The following is a 9,587-nucleotide window of genomic DNA, read 5'->3' as shown; positions in this document are numbered from 1 at the left end:
TTTTCTTGTAGTGTTTAATATTCTGAGTCATAACTAAAAAAAAAAAATGTCATAACTAAACAACATGAGATATAAGTAAAGAATTCATGAGTTATAACTAAAATAATGTCACAACTAAAGGGAAAAAAAAAAAAGTGGTCATAACTAAAAAAGAAAGTATCATAACTAGGGTTTATATGGTACACTATTTTTAAAGGAGTGTATTAGAATTTCCCTTAAGGTTGTTTCTAGAAAAAGAAGTCAAGAAGCTTAGCTAGAGGCTGTGAAGAACAGCTTCATGTTTTGTTGTGGGTTTGGAGGCTAGAGAACTCAAATGAAAATTGTGTTGTGGTACTTTAGTTTCTAGCATTTCCATTGTGTCTTCAGATTGTTAGGTTTATCCATAGATATGCTATTGAATTAGAGGGTTCAAGATAAGGGAAAGCGAGAGTTTCTCTCCAAGGAGGGAGAGTGGCAGTTTCTCTTCATTGTGGGAGTTGAAGGAACAAATAAGAGAGATATCAAAGAGTAAAATTTGACAGAGAGAGAGAGAGAGAGAGAGAGAGAGAGAGAGTGAGGCTCAGTTTGATTTAGTGTTTGAATTGAGCTTTGAATATGGAGTTGTGTTTTTTTTCTTTGTCTTGTTTTCTGTAAAAAAAATAAATAAAAAATAAAAAAATAAAATTTGATATAGTAGAAGTTCACTTTATAGATCTAATGATGTATAAATGATATGATTGGTCGATGATTAGAAAAGATATGAGAGATAGTGTTACCTTTAATATCCTAATTGATTGGCATATCATTAAATTTAAAAATTAAATCTAATTTTTAATCTTGAATAACAATGCTAAAAAAAAAAATACAATGTGTTGTGTGTTGCGCTGTGAGTGAAGCAATCTTATGGTTGCGTTTGGTAGAGTTTTAAAATTATAATTTGAGAATAAAGTTGTATTTTGAGTTTGTGAGTTTTGGAATTATGATTTGAGTGTAGAAAATTTATTTGGTTATGATTTTTGAAAAGAGTTTTGAGTTGAGTATTGAATTGAATTTTGAATGTTTGATGTGACATATAAAATAAGAAAATTTGTTTGGTTATAAATTTTGAAAAGAGTTTTCAAAAAGTTATAACTCATAACTAAACATACAACTCAAAACTCTATTGAACTACCACAAGTATTTCTAAGAGTTTCCTCTCACCAATAGTGGTATTAGAGTTTTTTCATTATTTTACTACAATTTGTAATCAAAGCTTCCGTTATGTATGTCTGTGTATTTTTCAACATTTTTTGCACACAGATTAAAGACAGTGAAGCCAACAATATATAATGATAAAAAATTTAAAAATAAAATATGGACAATAATATTAATTTTTATCAGCATAAAAAATGAAAAACAAGATAAACATATAAAAATGAGCATTTTTTTTTCAACATTTTTTGCACACAGGTTAAAAATAATACTAATTGTGATAAATCGATTTTCTTTTCTTATATTTTGTCCAACTTTATTAATTTTATACTTTAATCCCTATAATTCATATATGTAGAGAGGTGGTTACTTTTTTTTTCTTCTTCTTTTTAAAAATTTAAGGGTAAATTACAAATATATCCCTGATATTTACTTAAAATATAAATTGTTTCCTGTGGTTCTGAAAATTATATCTCGCCTCTTAAAGTTTCCAATTTCATAACAATTGGCTTTTTTTATTTATTAAAATCATTAAGTCAATAATAGTTTTTAATAATGATATCAAAAATTTATTTAAATTAATAATTTAGTTAATTTTATTATTGTATAAGAAAGCAGTTAGAAATTTCATTCTTTTAGTTAATTCTGTTAAAAAAATTGACAATGGAGTATTTGTAATTTTCTAAACTATAAGGGGCAATCCGTATTTTAAGCAAATCTTAAGAGATGTATTTGTAATTTATCTAAAACTTAAAGAGTAAAAAAAACCTATTGGACAAAAGTTGTATAATATAAAAATAACTAATAACTAATAGTATCATATAGTAATAGGGATATTTTAAAGAGAATGGGCCAATGGTACTGTTGGGCCCGTGGAGGGCCCATTACGGGTCCCATTTCGATAATCTGAATCGTTCAATCACTACAAGAAAATACATTTTTCGCGACCACTTTTGGCTACCAAATGGCTTTTAGTCGCCAAAAGTTACGGAATTGGCTACCAAAAATAATATTAGTCGGCAAAAGTCAAATTTTTAGCTACTAATTTTTTTTAATGGGGGAATGTTGATTATTGGCGACTAAAAAAAATTTAGTCGGTAAAAGTGCAACAATTGGCTACTAAAAAATATTTTAGTGGCCAAAGATGCAACAATTGGCTACTAATCACAATTTAGTCGGTAACAATGCAACAATTGGCTACTAAAAAATATTTTAGTCGCCAAAGATGCAACAATTGGCTACTAATCACAATTTAGTTGGTAAAAATGCAACAATTGGCTACTGAAAAATATTTTAGTAGCTAAAAATGTCACAATTGGCGACTAAAAAAAAGTTTAGTCACTGTATAGTTAGTTTTGTCTACGAAAATTATTTAGTCAGTATTTAATTTACTTTTAGCGACTAAATTTTAGTCAGCAATTATAATTAAAAATTTTAAAAATTGGACTTCAGATTTTGGGGGGCAAAATCAATTAGCTACTAAATATTTCGTCGGAGAAAAGCCTTTATTTATTATTGGCGACTAAAAAAGTTAGTCGGGAAAGAAAATAAATTAGGTTTAGGAAATACACTCCCACACGCTCTAACTCTCTCATACATCTCTGTCTGCCTCTGCTCTCCTCCGGCTCTCTGTGTCTTTCTCTCTCTCTCTCGCTTTTGTCTCCATCGTTAACGGAGCATCACCGCCATTGCACACGAGCACCACCTTCATTGATCAATCCACCATTGGAGCATTATCCCAAGTATGTCCTCTCTATAGTCTCTATTCCCCTAATTTCAGCCTCTAGGGTTTTCTTCTTCCGTTTGCATACCTTCACCCAAACCCAACCCCAAATCGACCCATGTTAAGGTTGAGGCATCTGTTCATTCATTGTCCTTGGATATGGAGGATATGGGTTGAATTACTAGAATGGTGGAATGTTCACTGGGTTACACCATAATCTTTTTCAAATTTGTCACACTGGGGGTTTGGGTTTAAATTTGGGAAGCTGGAAAAGAAGATGTGGAGGCCATGGTTTGGTCAATTTGGAAGGCTCATTAAGTATGTTTGTTTTTTTTCTGACTACTGCTCTTGCTTGTTTGTTTTTCTCTACCTACTGCTCTTACTTGGCCTGTTTCGTCCATGCTTGTATTTGTTGTTGTCTTTTGACCCTTTTGCTCACCATGTGTTTGACAAAATGTTCAAATGAAATTGGACAATGCTCATTTGTTTGACATCTGTTTATGAGGTTTGGTAGTGCCCAGATTGAATTTAATTGTTTTTTTCAATTACCTGTTCATGAGCTCTTATTAGGTGCAATTTCAGTTTGAGATTGAATTTCATTTTTTCTTTAATGTTTGGGCCTAATTCATTTTTTTCATTTTCATTTATGAGCTCTGTACATCCAGGCACTGCTTTGGGCCTAATTCGGTTTTTCTCCGCCAGTTGCTTTTCTTCTTTAATCCACAAAATGTTGCTGATTTCTCTGCTCTTGTGGAGACATGTCGATAACTTCAATAGTTTGTTCAAGAAAGTGGTGCGTCTAATCAGTCTTCCTTCTTAATGAAACCACTTATTAATGTTATTTGGTGTTAGTAAATGCATGTGACTTTCATAAGTTGTTTGATAAAGTTAAATGCATGTGTCTTTCCAGCAGTTGTTTGTCAGTCTATTAGAGTTAATTCTTGATGCTTTGGTTTGTATAATCTTCTTACACCTTTAAATTTAACAGGCAGTTGCAGCTACAACGAATGTAGAACTTGGCAACAAAGAATTATCCCAAGCCATTCAAAGAAAGAGCAGTAGTAGAACTTTCATTTTGCTTTTTCTGTTTGTACTTACTTTTTCAATCCTCTTTCTCAACTGGTATAACTAAATGGAGTGAAGATCAAAATAAGTTTCAAAACTTTGATTCAATTTCTTATTATTCTACTTTGCTGAAATTGCAGCTTGCTCATAAATTTGTTTATTTTATTTTTATTTTAAAAATTTTAAATTTAACCTGATTGTTATTATAGCTGCTAATGCACTAGTCTTGCAATGCAGAATGTGGAAATCATCTTATAGTTGCTATTTTTGGTAACTCAACGTAGATAATAGAAAATATCCTTGAATTATATATGTTTTCTTATTATTTTTTTTACTCTTTATGCTTGTAGAAATTGATATTGTAGTTCATATTCTATTTTTTAAATTTTTATTAGTATATATGTTCCCTCTCTTTATGTTGAATTCCTGCGTCCGGCAGCTACATAAAATTCAAATATTTTACCAATTCCTTTCCCCCCCACCTCTGTTTCTTATGTGGCTTTTTATGTGGTGGTGAATTTAACTTTTTTTTAAATATAATGGACCCTATATATATGGCAATTATTATATATAAATATTTTTGTTAATGTGTCCTTAGGCCCTGTTTCTTTTAGCAAGGAAATTATTAGTACGTTGGGATTGAGTGGGTACTAGTGTGGTGGTATTATATTGGTGCTGTAAGATAAATTGTGTTTGTTTGTATACTTATATAGTAATATTAGTTGATTGTTATTAAATCTATTAAATTATGTCTTATACACAAGGTAATTTTGTTGTTTGTGTAAATTGATAGGCAAAATAGTCTTTTTATCTCCAATCTCGTGGGATTAGATTTTAATATTCCATTTCCTGTGGGATTGTTTGTCCCCTCGAGGGTTTTATTGACCGTTGCAATTTGTAATAATTCTAACAAGGATAAACATGCACATCTCTAATGTTGTGTTTGGTTGGATGATTTGGGGAGGAATTTAGAAAGAGAAAGGGAAAATAGTCTTATTTATTTATTTATGCTGGAAAGATAAACAACTGCTTGTGCTTATTTATTTATATTTTATTATTGTTATTTTAAAAGTTGTTTGATAAAGTTAAATAGTCTTGAGTCCATGTCCATTGGAAAAATTATTGCTTCTCCAATGAATGTTATTGTCAAAAATTAAGATCAAGGCCAAATTGGAACTCTCAAAAGACTAGATAAACATTGTGTTGTATTTTAGAATTACTAAGTTTTGTGCCAAATTTGATACAAGATTTAGCTACAATGTGTAAAATAAGTTACGAGTTTGCTATGGGAATTGTGGAAATGATAGTTAAATTTTCTCATTTGAGCTAAATTTGTGTGAATTTAGGAGGGAGGTTGGTGTATCAGAGCACCAAGAAGAGGGCCAGTGGACCCAAAATGTCCTGTTACTGGAAAGAGAATCCAAGGGGTATGTAGGCCTCTTGTTTATTTCATAATCCAAGGGATATTCTGTAGAGGGAAAACCAACTGCAGGGTTTATGCTTGGGAACTTCAGGTAGTTATTGAATTTACCTTTTGGGATTCACTTCTTTACATTTTTCTCTTGTTTATCATAAAGAAGAATTATTTATTTCAGGGAGGGTGTGACAGCTGTTGAAGAACCTACGAATTGCCCAAATGTTTCCACATTGCACATTGCACATTGCACCTTGATGATGAGTTAGTAAACAGTGAATTTGAGAGGATGGCTCAAGCATTTGCTGTGGGACCTTCTGCTAATTCTCCTTTGCCTCTAACATCATTGGTAGTTCAGGTACTAACTCTAAGTACATGTACCTATTTGGGTCTGATATTTTAATTTCTTCATTGCATATAGGTACATGTGTTAGCAGCAGCTGGAAAGAGCAAATAAATTAGTATGCAAGCCAACATTTTTAGCTAATTGCATTGTTATGAATTTTCTTTTTCTAGTTGCTCCTATTATTGTACAATATACATTACATACGAGAGGATTATAAATATTAACCTATAAGCAAATTATTGGCTTTTACATTCTCGTAAATTTCTGTAGGTTTGTTTTACTGTTAGGCATATGTAGAGAGTTCTGCTTGCTTCTCTGTGATGTTAGGGTTTTTGCTAGACTAATAGTCTTTTTTAATATTGAAATGCTTTACAGGTGGAAGTAAGGTTTGGATCTTTCGTCTTTGTGGGGTTGATTAGTGTTAGAAATTTGGACTAATTCTTATAATTATCAATTAGAGGGAATATACTTCCTCAGTGACATCACAAACTCCAGAAATAGGGAATATATTTCCTCAAGACTCAGGATCAATGATAGCTAACAGACTAACAGTTCATGAATAAAACATTATTTCTGTACATGTGATAAACTTGCTCTTGGGTTCTGGGGTTGGGTTTTAAGTTTCATGCTACCTGTGTGTTCATATTCAGCTGTTTTATTAGATGGGCAGTTGTACTCTATAATCTGTCTGTTACCAGGATTCATGAAAACCTGAGATTATAAAGACCGAGCATGCAATTGAAAGTTGGGGCAACTATTATGACTTGATGTATGGATAGCAGGCACATATGATGTCTTTGAGATTTAGCTAAGGAGAATGAACAAACCTTAGCTGTTTGTTGGATTCTTGTTACAGCTTTTGAATGGAAAAATAAATGTACATGTATGGTGGAACCATTATTCAATCAATTCTTTTCTTTTTTTTTTACATTCTAAGATTATATACTATGTACTTCATAATATACTGCTTGGATTCCTTGGATTGAGTCACAGATGAAAATTATATACTGTGTACTTCAAAATATGTGAAGTGTTTATTTTGTTTCCCTAGCCACATACTTCAGAATAGGATGGAGAATTCTTGAAATCCCTTTAGGAGAATGCTATGAATATAACTTTTTTTCTTCACTATAAATATAACTTTTTTGCTTCTCAGAAAATATATAACTTCTCTCACACAAAGTATACTTTAGTTATACATAACTTTTAGGTGCTCATTATAACTTCAAAATTCATAACTTTCATCACAAAAATCGTAGGACAGATGTGTCATGTAGGGACAGACGGTACGTAAATAGGACACGTACGTTGAGAGTTAGGGTTGAAAATGTCACAAACTTAGTTGAAAAAAGGGGTTCGGGGGCCGAAAATGCAAAACAGCCCCCGAGCTAGGCTTTTTTCATAACGGGAAGCTTTCCGGTGATAAATGTGACATGTAGGGACAGACGGTACGTAAGTAGGACACGTACGTTGGGAGTTAGGGTTGAAAATATCATAAACTTAGTCGAAAAAAGGGGTTCGGAGGGCGAAAATGCAAAACTGCCCCCGAACCACTGTTTTTAAGTAACGGGAAGCTTCTCGGTGATAAGTGTGACATGTAGGGACAGACGGTACGTAAATAGGACACGTACGTTGGGAGTTAGGGTAGAAAATGTCATAAACTTAGTCCGAAAAAGGGGTTCGGGGGCGAAAATGCAAAACAGCCCCCGAGCCAATATTTTTTCGTAACGAGAAGCTTCCCGGTGACAAATCTATCATATAGGAACAGACGGTACGTAAGTAAAACACGAACGTTGGGAGCTAGGGTTGAAAATGTCATAAACTTAGTCGAAAAAAGGGGTTCGGGGGCCGAAAATGCAAAACAGCCCCCGAACCACTATTTTTTCGTAACGGGAAGCTTCCCGGTGATGAATGTGACATGTAGGGAGAGACGGTACGTTTTTAGGGACACATACGTTGGGAGTTAGGATTGAGAATGTCATAAACTTAGTCGAAAAAAGGGGTTCGGGGGGCAAAAATGCAAAACAGCCCCCTTGCAACTATTTTTTCGTAACGGGAAGCTTCCCGACGATAAATGTGACATGTAGGGACAGATGGTATGTAAGTAGGACACGTACGTTGGGAGTTAGGGTTGAAAATCTCATATATTTAGTCGAAAAAAGGGGTTTGGGGGGCACCATTTTGCAAGAACTAAATGTGACGAAGGATATATCCTGTTGACCTAATCGGTTAGAAATTTGAATAATGGATTTGTCATAATTTCTGTAATTTGGTAATACCTAGTAAGTTTACTTTCACATTTAACTACTAAAATTTACTTAGATTTAGAGATTAAAAAGCTAAAATAAGAACTCATGATGGGTCCATGTTTGGATGTCTTTCATTAGTTAATAGCTATTACTCTCCTTGTCTTTTAATGTTTGAAATTATTACAATATATATATATATATATATATGTCGTCCAGAAGTGCCTTTATACGCACCAAACTAATGATGTTTTTGTTTTTTTGCAGATGTTTTTGGATATACAAATGTGGATATGTTTTTTTTGACAAGTATGGGAGGGCATTATTTTTATATATCTCTTTCTGTATAGATAGTGGTTTGTACAAATTACTTTTTTGGTGTGGTAAATATTAGCTAAGTTGGCATGGTAGAAATTAACATAGCACGTGGTACAAAATAGTTTTGGGGCAGTACAGAATATAATTTTTGTTGTGGTATAGAAGTTGTAGGTGTACAATTAACTTGGTTATTCCTGTATTATGTATGGAATTAAATTATTGACATTGGATGAGACTTGGTTCTTATGGAATTTGTAATATATATATATATATATATATATATATATAATTGGACGTTCAATATTAATTATTTGGATGGTAGGAACGACAAATGTGTGCACGTGGTTGAATGTTTGATAACATATTTAGTGTTGATGGATTATATTGTTTGTACATGGTACAAGTTGTATTAATAATGTATAAAGGTTGTTTAGAAAAAAAAAAAAATTAGAAAAAAAAAAAAACACATTAAAGTATTTGGCCACCAAATATTTTGGTAGCTAAATACATAATCAAATGTTTTGGTAACTAAGAATTTAGTAGCAAAAACATAACCCAAAAAGTTTTAGCAACCAAATAATTAGTAGCGAAATGATTCGAAAGAAACTATTGGCCACTAAATTTTTTAGTCACGGAAAAAAAATGGTATCATTTGGCGACTAAAACATTTGGTGGCAAAAAGTGAAGAAGTGATGTTAAGAGGCATTTGGCTACGAAACTTTTAGTGGGCAAAAGAAACAACGACCAAAATTACTTAGTCGCTAAAAATTTGTATTCTATTGGTGACCAAAATGTTTGGTCTATAATAGTTATTCTCATTTTATGGTAGCACTTTTAGTGACTAACACTTTAGTCGCAAAATCACCTTTTGCCGACTAAATAATGTTTCGTAGCCAAATGAGTACTTTCGGCGACCAATTATTTAGTAGCTAAAAGTGACACTATCCCCGACCAAACCAACTTAGTAGCCAAAAAGCCTCATTCGGCGACTAAAGGTTTTAGTGGCGGAAACATAACATTTGCCGACTAAACTAAATTTAGTAGCTAAATGTAGTCACTTTCGGCGACCAAACAAAGTTTACTCGCCAATACTATCGCCAACAAGGTAAAGGCGACGAGATTGGCGACAAAATATTTTAGTCGCTAAATCGTTTCAGCGACCAAATATTGGACTTTTGGCGACCAATATTTTGGTAGCCAAAAGTGACATTTCTTGTAGTGAATGTGTAGAACTCGTCGAGTTTTATATGGCTGTAAAAAATCACGTTGATCAAATATCGATAGCTACGTGATCAAATCAGTTTT

At 32.6% G+C, this 9,587-nt stretch overlaps 1 protein-coding gene across 7 annotated transcripts; it reads left to right on the top strand.

Moving 5' to 3' along the window:
• The first annotated feature begins 2,591 nt into the window (after window positions 1–2,591).
• Window positions 2,592–8,598, top strand: LOC114305427 (uncharacterized). 7 transcript variants are annotated; one of them, XR_014333468.1, is made up of 6 exons: window positions 2,592–3,211; window positions 3,559–3,686; window positions 3,882–3,954; window positions 5,305–5,472; window positions 5,554–5,730; window positions 8,232–8,596. XR_014333468.1 is itself a non-coding variant. In XM_082875296.1 (4 exons), exons 1-4 carry the CDS (start codon window positions 3,088–3,090, stop codon window positions 5,572–5,574), a joined length of 441 nt encoding a protein of 146 aa, XP_082731422.1. In that variant the 5' UTR covers window positions 2,710–3,087; the 3' UTR covers window positions 5,575–6,081. The 7 variants fall into 7 exon arrangements, 1 of the variants encoding a protein (XP_082731422.1); XR_014333469.1 differs by having other exon boundaries at window positions 2,596–3,211; window positions 3,882–3,951; window positions 8,232–8,595; XR_014333471.1 differs by having other exon boundaries at window positions 2,703–2,912; window positions 3,882–3,951; window positions 8,232–8,598.
• Window positions 8,599–9,587: the final 989 nt, after the last annotated feature.

The sequence above is a fragment of the Camellia sinensis genome, chromosome 6 (assembly GCF_055761805.1).
Source record: "Camellia sinensis isolate YWXY chromosome 6, ASM5576180v1, whole genome shotgun sequence".
NCBI classification, from domain to species: Eukaryota; Viridiplantae; Streptophyta; class Magnoliopsida; order Ericales; family Theaceae; genus Camellia; species Camellia sinensis.
This window is presented reverse-complemented; position numbering and strand designations above follow the sequence as displayed.

Bases quoted from the DNA above. Each gene is read 5' to 3' on its own strand.
- LOC114305427 (XM_082875296.1), top strand. From the start codon at position 3,088: ATGTTCACTGGGTTACACCATAATCTTTTTCAAATTTGTCACACTGGG. The intron at 3,687-5,304 runs GTGCGTCTAATC...GTGTGAATTTAG, and splicing joins ATAGTTTGTTCAAGAAAGTG to GAGGGAGGTTGGTGTATCAG. The intron at 5,473-5,553 runs GTAGTTATTGAA...TATTTATTTCAG, and splicing joins TTTATGCTTGGGAACTTCAG to GGAGGGTGTGACAGCTGTTG.